Source organism: Limanda limanda, chromosome 3, assembly GCF_963576545.1.
Source record: "Limanda limanda chromosome 3, fLimLim1.1, whole genome shotgun sequence".
NCBI lineage: Eukaryota > Metazoa > Chordata > Actinopteri > Pleuronectiformes > Pleuronectidae > Limanda > Limanda limanda.
The window spans coordinates 8,246,022-8,261,505 of record NC_083638.1 but is presented as its reverse complement, the minus strand read 5'-3'; the positions used below and the strand labels follow the sequence as shown (position 1 = coordinate 8,261,505).

At 44.8% G+C, this 15,484-nt stretch overlaps 1 protein-coding gene across 2 annotated transcripts in view; it reads left to right on the top strand.

Annotated features, from left to right (window-relative positions):
- The window catches only part of nav2a (neuron navigator 2a), a 109,814-nt gene that overhangs the window by 80,412 nt on the left and 13,918 nt on the right, over positions 1 to 15,484 (top strand). The window contains exons 15-24 of one of the 2 annotated variants that reach the window (XM_061067861.1): positions 901 to 1,624; positions 2,812 to 3,031; positions 4,544 to 4,833; positions 5,989 to 6,054; positions 6,788 to 6,832; positions 7,315 to 7,475; positions 8,253 to 8,435; positions 11,715 to 11,767; positions 14,168 to 14,191; positions 14,580 to 14,654. In XM_061067861.1, the coding sequence (XP_060923844.1) occupies positions 901 to 1,624; positions 2,812 to 3,031; positions 4,544 to 4,833; positions 5,989 to 6,054; positions 6,788 to 6,832; positions 7,315 to 7,475; positions 8,253 to 8,435; positions 11,715 to 11,767; positions 14,168 to 14,191; positions 14,580 to 14,654 (1,841 nt within the window). Of the gene's footprint in view, positions 1 to 900; positions 1,625 to 2,811; positions 3,032 to 4,543; positions 4,834 to 5,988; positions 6,055 to 6,787; positions 6,833 to 7,314; positions 7,480 to 8,252; positions 8,436 to 11,714; positions 11,768 to 14,167; positions 14,192 to 14,579; positions 14,655 to 15,484 lie in introns of both variants that reach the window. The other variant, XM_061067862.1, reaches the window with a different exon arrangement.

Here is a 15,484-nt window from a genome sequence, read left to right as displayed (position 1 = left end):
AAGTGCTTGATGCTTAAACCAGACAACACACACGTCTGCAGAAGAGTCTTTTCTTTATTGTTGCTGATACAGTTTTGTTTTCTGCTCATTATTTTGTGTTACTTCTTAAATCAACTTCCAGCAATGTATTCACCTGAATTTGTTGATGGAGTTCCCAACTTTGCTAAGTTTTTAGAAAAGTTATAGACTTAAATTTAAATGTTATATGTCAAAATGTGGGATTCTGGTATTTTATATTTTTAGCTATTTCCTTTTACTTGCTTCCTCTGTTTGTTAATCTACTTAAAGTGTCTTTGAGCATGTGTTATTATTATTATTAACTTAAAGTCTTAAAACATCTTCATCTCATTAAATTACATCTGCAGAAGAGTCTTTTCTCTATTGCTGCTGATACAGTTTTGTTTTCTGCTCATTATACTTTGTTACTATCTTAAATCAACTTCCAGAAATGTATTCAATGTGTTGGTGGAGTTCCCAGCATTGCTAAGTTATTAGACAAACTACTACAACTATTACAATTTGTATCTATCGTAATGTGGGATTATGTGTATTTTATATTTTTAGCTATTTGCTTTTACTTGCTTCCTCTGTTTGTTTACCTACGTAAAGTGTCTTTGAGCATTTGTTATTATTATTATTATTAACTTAAAGTCTTAAAACATCTTAAAGAATAAGAAAGATAGTTACTTGAGTCAAGTTTAATTTTTAGAACAAACCTGAATTAACCAAATATAATATATTAGAAAGATTCAGGCTGAAATGTGAATAAAAGCTTCTTAAGGCCTGGATCTTTAATGAGGCCTAACTCTAAAGTGCTTGATGCTTAAACCAAACAATGCTCCTGGTCCGAGTGTAAACAATCCCACACACTGTCCTGATGTCTCCTTCTGTGTCCTCCAGGAAAGACGGATGACGTCAAGGTGTCGGAGAAGGGACGCGTGTCCCCTCGTGCTAACGGGCTCCAGCGCTCGCCCTCGGACGCCGGACGCAGCAGCGGCGACGAGACGAAGAAACATTCTGTCTCCAGCAGCCGGGCGTCCACACCCAACGTCCTCACGCACACCGTCTCAGACCCACACTCACAGACACACACGCACACCTCACGCACGCCGACCAGCACCTTCGGCTTCAAGAAGCAGGGCCATGGGATGGTAACCATGGTTACAGCCAGCGGTGCCACCATCACCAGCGGTTCGGCCACCCTGGGGAAGATGCCCAAATCTGGGGCGCGCTCACTAGCGGGAGGCCTGAAAGCCAGCGGGCAGGACGGCGGGGGGGCCCTGGGTCACCATGACGACGGCTTCCTGTCCATGAGCGCCCGCTCCACGCTGCAGTACCGCAGCCTGCCCAGGCCCAGCCGCTCGGGGGCCGCCGCCCGCCACGGGAACCGCTCGTCCACCAGCAGCATCGAGGCCGCCGTGCTCTCCGTCACGTCACACGGGAAGAACTCCATCGGCCTCGCCAAGGCCAACGGCTCGGGGGGGCTCCTGGCCAATCAGACGGACCGGGAGAAGGGGGTCTCGGACATCGACAGCCTGAGGGGCGCGGTCGTGATGCAGGGGGGCGGAGCCGCGACTGTTCCTCTGACTGGGAGGCAGCAGGTCTCCTCACCCACGCTCCGCAGGTGGGCACCCGCACACGCACCCGCACACACACACACACACACACACACACACACACACACACACACACACACACACACACACACACACAGAAACACACACACTCTTTTACAGAACATTGTTGATGTCGTCAGTAAGCCTGCAGACACAGTGACGACCAACTGATGAGCCACACTAAGTGGGGGGGCTCTCCTGTACGGGCTTGACTCTACCCACATGCAACACACACACACACACACACACACACACACACAGAAACACACACACACACACTGAGGAAGGTTCTAAAACACAGTAATCACGCAGTCACTGTAAATAATAAGTAGCGATGAGTAAGGATCACACGTGTGGGCTTGTTACACACACACACACACACACACACACACACACTCGCTGAGGTTAAATGGGGCCATTGTGAATGCAGGGCCTTGAGCTGGGCTGATCAGCTGCCAAGCCTGAGCGTTAGCGGTGTGTGGGGGGGTAGTGTGGGGGGGGTGTGGTGCAGGGTAACGGGAGCTGACTCTTACCTCAGCGCCCTCATTAATGTGAGGGAGTGATAACTCTTCAAAGAGGCCTGGTGCCCACCACAGTCATCACAGCCTGTCATCTCACTGTGAGTCAGGATTAGCACAGAGCCAAGAGAGAGTTGTGTGTGTATGTGTGTGTGTGTGTGTGTGTGTGTGTGTGTGTGTGTGTGTGTGTGTGTGTGTGTGTGTGTGTGTGTGTGTGTGTGTGTGTATATGTGTGTGTGTGTGTGTGTATATGTGTGTGTGTATGACTCTACCTTTTCTAGTCTCACTTGTTCCACGTTCAGTAAAAAAAACGTTTAATTCGTCAGTTCTTTAATGCAGAACAATCATGAATATTTATTTTTCATCATCCCTGGAGGATGAGTCCTAATGCCCCCCCCCCCTCCCCCCCGACCTTTCTTTATTAAATTCCAACTTACTCTTAAATAGCTTCAAGCATCTTCAAGTAGAAAATTAAAAAACAGGAACGAACGAGCTGTAACCCTGAAGTCACACGTTCTGCTTGAAGGTCCCAGAGTCAGAATGTTCAGCTTTAGATCTTCTTCTGGTTTAATGATAATAATTGATTTAATTGACTTTTGTGACATTGTTAATTGGTCTTACTGGTCACTAATGGGAGACGACAATCTTTAAACCTGCTCTTCTCTCATTCTCTGCAGGTTGTTCGGTGGGAAGCCCGGTAAACAGGCTCCGGTCACCACGGCCGAGAACATGAAGAACTCCGTCGTTATCTCCAACCCTCACGCCACCATGAACCACGTGACCACGGTGCTGGAGTCGCCCGACGGAGGCCTGGGGGGGGCAGACAGCGAGACCAGCAGCCCCATGTTCGGAGGCAGGGCGCTGGGATCGGGGACTGGTACGCTGGGCAGCGAGCAGGTGAGCAGGAACTGGGAGAGATCACTTCATACTGTACATGTTGAGTTAAATTCACTTTTGGGCCAAACTTAGATGGAGGAGACAAAGAGGAGGCGGTCATCCGTCTTTATACACAGTGAACATTTCAGATCATGTTTAAATCGTCACATTGATCTGTTATTGGTCGAGGAAACACGAAAGCACAAAGAATAAAGGTTGTTCTCTTTATTGTAGATTCACAAATCTTTGATTCTACCTTCATTCTCAAATCGCTGAGGTTGCATTAAATTTTATTTTTACAAATGCTTCCCTCGAGCGGAAGCTCATGTATTTTCGGACCCTGTTATTTTTAGCTACGCACATTCTCCAGCGACCCACCACCCATTACTTACCACGAAAAGAAGGAGAAGTTTATTTTAGGGTCACAGTTTAGTTATTTTCAACAGTGTTGGACACTTGTGGTCCCCAGAGGATGAACCCTGCTGACTTTGGTTATTTAATGACGGTGAAATATAAACACATATTAAAAGGAGGAACCGTAATAACTGAAGTCATCACTTCATCATTTACTACAATAGACCAGTGATCTTTAGAGCCGCTGTCATCACATCTTCAGTTTGTGATCAGCTGTAAAACCGTCAGGTGATGTTTGGTTTGAGGATTAAAAAGAAGCCTCTGAGCTCAGGGATGAGTCAGAACAGTTTGTGTGTGTTCAGGATGTTTGTCGAGCGTTAGCGGGGACACGGGGATGCTTCTCTTCTTACCTGACTCATTCTAATGCACTGGTTAGTTGAGTTCAGTGGAGGTAAGTGTAGACAGAGTAGAGCTGAAGTCGGAGTGCGAGCAGGCTCAGTCACGAACTCTCCGTCAAGTTCTCACATGATTCCCCAGGTTTTATCGGACGAGTTGTGAATCATAAAGTGACACAGAGGTCATTGTTGTCTGTGTTTGCAAACTACGCATGAGTTTTAAAAGACTGAAAAATTATCAAATCAAACCTCAAACAAAGGAATGACTCATGAGTGAATCAATGGTTTTTTTTTGATTAGTCACTGGTTCTTTTGAAAGGGGGAAAATGGAAGGAAGGAAAATTACATTTATAATTTCACAGAACGCAAAGTGAAATCTGTATGCTCTTTTTTTGGTTTGATCAAAAGTTCAAAATAAGCAGAATCTTCTTACTGTTAAAAGATGAGGTGTTTGAATGTAAAGTACTTTAAGTCTTCAGCAAGAAAAGAAAAGCAGCAATTAATACACATACATGTGACCTGCACTCTCACAATGTTCTTCACATGTTGGTCCCCAGAGTTCCAACAGAATTTTACAAAAATGCTTTTATATGTGCTGCTCCCTCTTCTGGAATTTAAAGGATCAAGAAAGTAGCTAAATTAGCTCTAGCGTAGCGAAAATAGCACTATTGTTATTGCGAGGTTTTCTTATATCTCTCCGATGAAAGAGATTTTAATCTTAATGAGACTTTTACCTGGTGGAATAAAGTATATTAATATATAACCTCATCCTCTCCGCCCCCAGGCCTCCAGCCCCGGCTCAGTCTACTCCTCCACCGGCCCCTCCAACAGCCTCACCTGGGGCACCACCTTCAGCAGCTCCTCGGCCCAGAGCCGGGAGAGCACGCTGGGGGGACACGGCGGCACGGGCAGCATGGGCTACCCCTCCGTCAGCAGCATGCACACCAGCAGCGAGTCCATCGACATGAGTCTGGGCAGCGTGGGAGGAGGGGGGGCCGGCCACGGGACCCACAGGGAGGACACCCTGTCTGCACTGGGACGCACCAACAGCGTCAAGACCGGCATGTCCGAGAGGTGAGGACACGATATGGGTCTTTTCTCATTCTTCTGTTTCTTTTTTCCACAAATCAGACCTCATCTGTTCTCCTGCGTCACATCTTCTTTAGAGTTGGTAAACCAGCTCCTGCCCAGGTCCTACACCACGGGTTTATCACGTGTTGTTTACGAACTAGTTCAACTTGGGTATTTTTGTAGATTGGCTGTGATTCATATCAGTAAATATGACTTCAGTGAACAAGTAAAACAAAAATAATGAAACCTAAGTTTGACTAAATCTGAATTATTCTTAAAGTATAGATTTGCCTTAGCCAAAGGTAACTTGGGTGTTTTATTATATTCTACATCCTGAATTAAGATTAGAAATCAGCTGCCAGACCAAATCAGACTGTAGCAAAAATTGCCAAGGTGCATTTGACTGATTATGAGTTCAGCTTTTCACAATTTAAACTGAATATTTGATAGTACAGTATAATATAAATATTTATTCTTTAAGAAATAGGATAATTTCCCTTTAAAACTACTAGTTACGTAGCAGGTGAGGATTTTACATAGAAAACACATGAATTGTTACATATTAAATTACCCAGTAGTTTATAAATGAAATTTTTATTAACCAGTTGAATTCCTGAGATGCTGTTGATACAGTGAATGCATCAGTATTAATAATCCAGAAGTAGAACAAACATAATATGAAGCTTTGAAAATCATCATTCAACATAAAGAAGCTTTATTCTGAAGCACATTTCAACCACTTTACTTAGTTTAGTTTTGCTTTACTTTGTGATATTAATATTATAAATTCTCCGTCCTTCCTGCTCAGTGCTGACATTATTTTAGTTTTGAGAGACCTGACCCGTCACGGTGAGGTGTCACTTCCTGCTCGCCGCTCTGTCTGCGCTCCGGCACAGACACACAATCCGCTGGCGTCCTCAGTCTTGTCGTTTCAGTAATTGTGGTCATTGCAGCAGATTCCATCCTGACAGGTCGACGCGGCACCGTCACAGGAATGTCTCTGAGGAAACTTAATAGTCAGTGGTTATGACATCACCCTCCTCGCCAGGTTTTCTTATTAACTTCATCGGTGAAGAACCTCGCACTTGATTTCTCCCCTCTAAAACTTTCTCTGTCTTTGTGTGTCTGTTGTGCGTTTTCCCTCCTGCCCTCCATCAGTCCCCTCTCCTCCCCCACCGCTAGCCCCATATTCAGCCGAAACACGCTCCCTCGGAAGCAGGACAGGTAAATGTGCCTGTGTGCCGTGTCGGGCTCCCTGTGGAGGCTCCTACCGAAACCACCACCGGCTGCCACACACCAGCCGCACACAGACCCACACAGACAAGCTGTGGTTGTGTCTTTGCTTGTGTGTGTGTAAATTCGTGCTCTGTGTGGCAGCTTGTGGTTATTTTCTAGGAACTCTAGCTCCTGTGTGAATGGACGTTTTGTGAGTCGGTGCAAATGTGAGGTTGTTGTCAGTGCTCCACTCTCGTCTGGTTGGACTGTGAGACACTGCCCCCTCCTGGTAGAGTACATGTGTGCAGATTTACCTAGTAGCATGAGAGGTGGATGTTTTTTTATTTTTGGGCTTTACACTTCAAAAAAATCGACATTAAGGAATATGTTGTTGATTTCTGAGCAATTTTCAGTAAATTAATCAAAATATTAGATAAAGGGTTTTTTATTTAATTCTAGTTTAGTGATTTCTCTTCATATGTATGGCTCCGGATCTATTTTTAATTAATCTAATTTGAAAGTGTGTAAAGATAATCTTTCTCACAGTTTTTCCTTCCTTCTAAATAAGATTAAATTGCAAGATAAAGTTTTTCTTTGCAGAATATACGTTGAAATGTACTAGAGTGGATAATAAAACTACTTTTGAAGGTTGAAGGTTATGACTAGTTAGTCTTTGACAGCTGCAGCCACATGTCTCCGTGCCTCCTTGTCTGTCCTCCTCTGAAGTGTCTCTCTCCCACAGCGGGACGCACTGTGGTAGAAACACTCTGCCTAAGAAGGGACTCAGGTACAAACTCCACTTCCTGCCGGGGAAACATGTTGTGCTCTTGCTCACTGGTTCAAATTGTCGTCTGTTTATCTTTCTTTTCTTTTTTCTGCATCTGTTATTCACTCTTGTCTCACGCTTTTTCTTTTAAACGCTTCCTTTGCTGCGTTGTTGTGTTGTTGCTTCTGTGAGGAGACGTCACGTTGTCCTTACGTTGTGTTTACGCTGTAGCCTGATGTCGGGGGTCAAATATTTCTTTGGCTTCTTCCTGTGCTCCTTCCCTCCGTTTCTGTCGCTCGCAGCTGAGAGTCAGTCTGTGTTGTTGTTGTTGTTGTTGTTTCTGTTTCCAGCACTAATCGGCTGCTTGACGGAAAATAAATCACCTCACTCATTGTGAAAAGTCAAAAAAACGAAATTCCAAATCAACTTGTGTTAATTCACAATGCACCTGATTGGTTTTGTGTCCTCGCCTCCACGCTGACCTCTGCTCTGACCCCTCCCAGGTACGGACCCACGCCACAGCTGCGAAGCCACGAGGAGGCGCGTGATTGGCTGCGCTCCCACTCCACCAGCGGGCTGCAGGACTCGGCCAGTAACTCCCCCTTCTCCCCCGGCTCCAGCATCACCTCGCCCTCCGGCACGCGCTTCAACTTCGCACAGCTCGGTATGTGCCCCAAGCACGAAACATTCATTTACCCAGGATGCATTTCTTCTGTATGACGTGAACTCAAGTTTATGATCATCAAGCTGATTGTTGTTTTTAGTTCCATAAAGCTGAGGAGAAAGCAGGTTTTAAAGTCAGAGCAGTTTCGACACTCCACTGAATTTAAAACCTGACGTTCAGGTCTCTCATAACTTTATATATCATCAGTGAACTGAAAGAAAACGTCTAATTTAGCAACTTTATATCATATATCAAACTAAAAGGTCAAAGATTTATTATAAAATAAAGATGGACGACGGGTCTACAGCTCCTCCCACTGAGCAGAAATTAATTTTAAATATCCCAAATACGTACAACTCCATCTTGCGTTAGTAAGGTCCTGTGGATACATGCACTCGACCAATCAGGTCTCAGTCTTAACTGTCAATCATCTGTGTATTAATCTGTGTGATAAGAAGTGCGTAAAATGACAGAAACAATTTTAAATGTATTTAATATGTTCTTTGACTTTACTTTGGTCCATGATTTATAACACTTACTGCAGCCCGCCACCAGGGGGCGATTAAGACCCTTTGGCTTCACTTTTGTTTTTTGATCTGCTTTATATCATCAAATATTTTATATATTTTGGGTTTTAGACTTATAAACAAACAGGGAAGGTTGTGCCCCAGACTTGTGAGGTCTCTCTTTTCACATGTTTATAGACTAATATCTATAATCTACTCTCCACTCGTGTATTTAACCCTCAGCATCATTTCCTGTCTCACTTTGTCACAGCCACCAGCCCGACCTCAGGAGCTCAGAACAACATCGCCGGCCTGCGCAACAACAGCCTGACCAATCAGGACGCGACCTTCGACCCCTGTGCCGACAACCGGCTGAGGAACTCCTGCATGTCGCTGGACGAGAAGACTCGCACCATGAGCCGCTCGGGCTCCTTCAGGGACGGCTTCGAGGAAGGTGAGAGGAGAACCAGCAACCAGAGTGAAGAGCTGTGATGTCTCTCTCTCTCTCTCTCTCTCTCTCTCTCTCTCTCTCTCTCTCTCTCTCTCTCTCTCTCTCTCTCTCTCTCTTTCTCTTTCTCTCTGACTCTCTCTCTCTCTGACTCTCTCTCTGACTCTGAAGCCTCCCCTTCCTTTATTCCACATCCCCACGCTAAAGGAATTATGATTCCATTTGTTTAGAGAACATTAAGACGGATTACAACCGCTCCTCCGGGAAAATCCCCGTATTCCTTTAGAAATCCATAATCAGCTTTGGTTGTGGCTTTTCTTTTCTTTTCTTTTTTTTTCAATAAGCTAATTTATTGGGAAAAATACCCAGCGGTGCTTTTCCCACCGGCAGGAAGACGCCCGGCTCCGTTCATCGCCTCCACCGCTCGATCCCCTGAGTCACAGACACACAACGTTTGTTTTGTTCGACTAAAAATTACAAAAAGGGGGAAATGTGCTGTACAGTGTCCACAATGGTTGTCTTTATATGTTGTTATATTGTTGTTGTATCCACGGTAAATTAATACAAACCTTTTATAAGAAGCCGTATTACGTTTCTCAGCTAAACATTGATGGTAGATTTTGATTTCCTGCTCAATGCGTTAATGTATAGTGACTCAAAAAAAGGCTTCATTCCTGAAACCACCTTTAAATTCACCAGATCCAGATTTTCATTTTGGTCTGCACCAAATGTCACACCCTTGCTTCAAGATTTACAAATAAATGTCTGAGGAATCATCAGAATGTAGAAACATATCTTGCAAATGAATCCTGGATCCACCTCCCTAATGTTGATCCACGGAAAAATGTAATATATGTTCTTCTCTGACACCTCCTTCCACCTACTGTCATGTCAGTCCAGTAGTTTGTGGATAATCCTGCAAACTAACAAACAGAGGTTAAAAAAACGGAAAAGCAGGAACAGCCATTAAGATAAAAGTCAGTTCATAAAACAGGTGAATAAAATAAAGTTAAACTGAAAAAGAAACCACAACATACGTCAAATAATCATGAAAGATTTGTGATGATAACAAGGTGGACAGCGTAAGTGGATCCAGTTTAGTTTTCCTCCTGCAGAGCTGAAGCCAAACCAGTGTGTGAATGAAACCCATTGACACTGACACTGGTTCTGTGAAGGAGCCTGAGGGGAATCAGCTGTGAATCCAGACTCCTGAAACATCTGCGTGTTCTTCAACCCTCAGTCACTGAACAGATGTGGACATGATTCTAAACATCTTCAGGATGAAAACTTGCTTTCACCTCCTATCGTAAAGGACGAGTGTTTCAAACAGCAGCTTAAAAACGACTGAAAACCAGCAAATACTAATAACTGAAATATTAGTAAAAGTCACTCAAATTCAACATAATGAGGACAGAGTCTCCTTAACTTTAACTAAGCTTCACCAATTTACACACTCACAGATATCAGTCTCCTAAATATGTCTGATTTGGTTCCTAATCAAGTACTTTGAATTATTATCTAGGAAAATATAGAAAAATGTCCACTTCAGCAGATGATGTCCAGTTTTGGAACAAGAAATGATCGACATTCAATCTAGTCAGACATTTATTGAAGTTGATGATTTCATGTTTCGAGATTTTTTAAGTGGTGAATTTGGAAGCGACAGAGTGTTTGTCTAAAATCACGTTTAGTGAAGTTCATCTCGGGCGACTGAGTGAAGTGTCTGTTGAGCTTTGAAGCATTTAAACAGAGGCACAGGCAGCAAACGCACAATGAAACAGACTCAGACTTATCATTATCGCCCCCCCAGCACCCCCCAACCTCCCTCCACAGTAGCAGTTATATCCGCCCCCCCCCTTCCTCTTCCCTTTCAGTCGAGGAGATAATTACAAGACTCACACTGAGAGGCGTGAGAGAGGTGATGACACACAAGAGACCTCCGAACATGACTTTCTCTGTGCGTGTGTGTGTGTGTGTATGTGTGTGTGTGTGTGTGTGTGTGTGTGTGTGTGTGGTGTGTGTGTGTGTGCGTTGCAGAAGTGTAGAGTTACTCGACCGTTGTGAGATTGACAGGACAAAAGTCACATCGTCCACCCGACACTTTGTCAGACCTGTCCTGATGGAGAGCTACACCGACACACTGTCACCTCTCATAGAATCTGTGTTCACTGGTTTATCTACACAATTAAAAGTGACGGATAGATACACTCCATCTAAAGGGAGCAGTGTTTAGAATTGTAAGCTCTTGTTCCCATTCTCTGCACAGTCAGCAGAGTTGAAGTCTGCAGAGATCACATGTTTCAACAATAATCCAATTGCCACAACATCGGCTTAAACAACAAACGACTCAGTGGATCCAAGAAGCACAAACTGTGTTTTATGAACACAACGAAATATCACAATTAACTAGAAAAGCTGCTTTGACGACACAAACCCCCGTGAAACTATCTCACAAGTTTAAGGAAAGTGAAAATAAATCGTGGATCTGGGTCATAATCTTTATTCCAAATGAAAATGGGTCAAGGAGTTTTTATGTAAACAGTTAATATAAAAAAAGAAATGAACCTCCTGGGTGGAGGTAAATATTATAGAGGTTATTATAAATTCCCTCCCTTTTAGAATAATTTGATTGATTATTTTCATTATCGATTCAATTGTTTCGTCCATAACCAACAAATTCACTTTACTAGCTCATGCTATAGAGGAACACCGCCCCAAAAAAACAAGCAGGAACCACATCATATTTTGCACTTTTGCTCGATCAGATTATTTCCAGTGAGTTAAGGGAGTGATTGTTTCAGGTCCGATCACATGTGACCATCCAGTGAATTCCTCTACTTCCTGTCGGCTCTCAGCGCTTTGATGGCATCTGGGCCTCAGTGAAATGAAAGTGAGTTTCCTCCGAGGTGAGAGAATGTGCTGAGGTCGGCCCGGCCCCCCCCCCGGTGCGGTGGATGACTTCACGCCTCTGATCCGCTCTGATCTGCTCGCCGGCCCCGGCACAGAGCTGCCGTTGTGTCCCGGCCTCTGAAGTGCGATTAGCGGCTGAGTCATTCGAGTAATTCTCCGGCTGCCGGTCGTTGCGCCACAATCCGACTGCAACGTGTAGGAGAGTTCTTTATCTTCTATGAGCGCAGAGCGGAAGCCATTGTTCAGGAGGAGGTGGGAGAGTTGTGTAGTTTCAGGGTGGTGGGGGGTGGTGGGGGGGGGGGGTCTGATGATGATTAGGCTGCTGTTGTTTCTACAGATGAACTTTTTCTGATCTCGTGATGTTTGTCTCCTCAGTTCACGGATCCTCTCTGTCCCTGGTCTCCAGCACCTCCTCCATCTACTCCACGGTGAGTTCACAGCGTCTCATTCAATTTGTTGTGTTTGCAACTTGTCTCCATTGTATGGTTTGTCCGCTACAAACACACAACCGGGGCGGTTACAGCCACAGAACCCTCAGCGCTCAGTGTGTTCGATTCCCACTGTTTCTCTCTCTGCCCTCGTTTCCTGTCTCTTCACAGTTGATGCATCAGACAGACATTTCTCATTAAGGTCAAATCCACGTCACAGCCTTTTAAAAAAAACAGATTTATGAGATCCATCCGTTTGCTCTATTATGATCTGCATCTTCACGGAACATCATGTGTTCATGTCCCCGTGTGATTTAAAAATAAGCTCTTTATTGTTAAGGTTAAATAAGAGATTTATGTGTTTTTACTCAAACATCTGTATGGGTATAAGCCTCAGAATTACAGATATACAGTTTGCTATTAGGTATAAAATGAAACAGCATCGAAATGTATTTCACAAGTTTGTGAACAGACAAAAATGAACAGGAGACATTTACAACCAGGAAACAGAAAAACACCAGAAGATTTAGAATCCTGGAGGGGAGTGTGGGAGTGCAGCTGGAGGCCGGATTGTAAAAGGTGATTAAACCTAAAACCTGAACCCAGTTGTACGAGCGTGTGGAGGAGAGATCGTGTGGTGACTTGTTCTCAGTGACGGGAGGGAGGTAGTTTTTTAATATTAAACACACATAAGAACAGTTGTCATAATTGTCGTTTGAACCCGTCTCAGCTGAGCAGTGGGGTCGTTGGGGGGGGTCACACACTCGTAGAATCCGTGTAGAGACCAGAGAGAAGCCTGTGTCTGCTCCAGCCTGAGGGATATCAAACACGCTGGGTCGCCCGTTTACCTCCTAATCCATCAGGAGATCTGACTCGAGCGCCTCGTGAGACAGAAGGCGTGGCCACAGCTCCCACGTGTGCAGCTGCAGCCAATCAGAGCGCACGTGGGAGGGCTTTGTCACTCACCTGTGCAGGTGAAGCAGAGAAACCCTCCGACACCGGATCCCTGCTTCAGTCCCAGAGTCAGAGAGGTTTCAAATCAGAGCAGGCTGGAGGGAGCGGAGGCAAAATGATGGCGACTTTATCCCTGACAGGAACCATCACGTCCTGGCAGCTCACGGTAGGGGCGGGGGGGCGGGCCGGGGGGGCGAGGGCTGGAGGCTGAAATACCTGATTCTGTCTTTTGTAAAAAATCAGCTGTAATCATTTATTTATGTCTGTTTCTTTTTGAGTAAAGTGTGAGAGGAAGGAGACAACTAATCTAATCCTCCTGCTGCCACTTTAATATTTCTTTATGTCAATTTTGTATTTATTTGAGTTTTCCCTCTCTGTGTTTTGTCTGCGTGTCACACCGGCTGCTCTGTTTGTGTAGGATCAGTCCTGTGTGTGTGTGATTGGCAGCCCTGTGTGGGTGTGTAGTAGATCATATGTGTGAACAGATGACACATGTGCTTTCTCTTAAACGCTCAGTTACATCACGCGTGTGGAAACTTGTTTTGATTAGCGGTTGTCGGGTGGAACCGCACGGTAGAGAAAATCATTAATTACCACGTGTTCCGCCCTCGTTGCTTCTGTCACAACACAAGTGCTGCGTGCAGGCGCCACTGATCAACAATGACAGTGCAGATGTTCAGAGTGAAAATATTCGAAAATTTATTATATCTAACAATATATTTATGTCCAATTAGTTTGTTTAAAAACCTAGATGTCCAGCAAATGAAATGGACAACAAAAATATAACCTCTTTGGTTAGTGTGGATATGAAAAGTCACTTTCAAATCATCAATTCTCTATTAATCCATAAACGTAAAGAACTCTACCTCTCTCTCAGTTTTGAGTCTTGAGGTTTCACCATCGACTGACGTCTCACCAAAGACAAACAAACTGTTCAAACGTCTCCAAGCGGACGAAAGGGAAACTATTTGTGTTCGTATTGTCAGAGTCCGTTGCAACATGTGTACATATAAATGCGGGTGCTGCATGTTCCTGTGTTGATCAGCGACAGCAGGGCGTGTTGGCTTCGTGCGAGCGTTTGTTTAGCATGATCTCTCTCTCTCTCTCTCTCTCTCTCTCTCTCTCTCTCTCTCTCTCTCTCTCTCTCTCTCTCTCTCTCTCCGTGTGTATTTTTCTTGCCTCTCTTTTCTTGCTATTGTCCCCCGTGAGGACAATGGGAACTCGCACACTCGGCGAAACGCCTTCGGGAGGAGATCTCTGCTTTCCAGACACGTTACACCAGTGGATCTCCTCCACAGTTTATAAAGCTCGTCTCCTCGCAGCTAATAAATCAAGCGGGAGTCACATGTGTGCGGCGTGAACCTGCAGAAGCTTGACCTGCTCTTCACATTCAGTGTCACACGTCACTAATGATCTTCTCTCTCTCTCTCTGGTTTGTTTCTACAGAACGAGGAGAAGTCCCAGTCGGAGGTAAGAGTCCTCACCTCCGTCCCCTGTCATGTTCTGTGTGTAGAAGCCGGACCTGACGGATCACAGGCCCGTTGTCGACTCTTGTATCTGGTTTCATGTGTAACTGTTGTGCGACCGACCCTGTGACGGCGCTCTGCTTCCTGTCTGAACACCTGTGTGCACCTGAACCTCCTCTTTCATGCATCTGCTGCGTTTCATCTCTCACCCCGAACGTATCGCAGCTCGGATCTGGGAGCCTCCCTCGTTTGTTGCTACTGTTTTTGTCATTGTGTGTGTGTCTGTGTGTGTCTGTGTGCGTGTGGTATTGGCTGCTTTTATGGAGCAGTTATTTTGGCTTTTGTCTCGGTGCTTTTTGATGTCGTGCCGATTTGCTTTTTTACGACTTTAGATCCGCAAGCTGCGCCGGGAGCTGGATGCCTCCCAGGACAAAGTTTCCGCCCTGACGACACAGCTGAGTGCCAACGTAAGTGAACAGGAACACAAACACACACAAACACACACAAACACACACAAACACACACACACACACAAACACACACAAACACACACACACATACACCCCTGAGCTAATCCACTTATACAGCACCTATACTGTCTCCTGCCAGGGTTCAATTTCTTGATATTTGTCTGGACCTGAAATTGAATGGTCTTTTTCAAACAATCCAGTTTTTATTTGTTTATCCCATATTCACAAATCACAGTTTCATGTCTCATGGATCTTAACAAAGTGCAACATCCTCGGTTCTAAACCCTCAACGAATAAAAAGACAGAAGAACCCTATAAAGAGAAAAACATAGAAAACTCAGATAGAGTCACGTGAGAGGGATCCTCTCCTAAAAAACGTGTATCAGTGTTTAAAGTATTTACACATAAGTAAATGTCTGATAGAGATGAAGGGAGTTATTTCCAGTAGAATATGTGAGTAGGCACTTTGTAAATCGACAACTTAAATAAGCAAAACCACTTAAAACATTGTGATATATCCATCAGATACTCGAGCAGATCTCTCAAAGAGCACTTCACCCACAGAAGCTGTAATTTTACATCTGGCAGAACCATCAGAAAATCCCTCTCGGCGTCTCCAGACACGATCCCTGTCTGGAGTCTCGCCGCGCTCCGCTTGTAATCTGCCGCCCGAGTCGCTCTCCCCGAGGATTAGAGACGTGGAAGGAAGGAGAAGGTGTCGGATTACAGCGGTTCCAGATGTGGACTGAAGGTTTTTACAGGCAGGCGTGGCGTTAGTGCTGACAGACAAACACACATCCAGAACAGTGGCGGTGACGGTGGGAGGT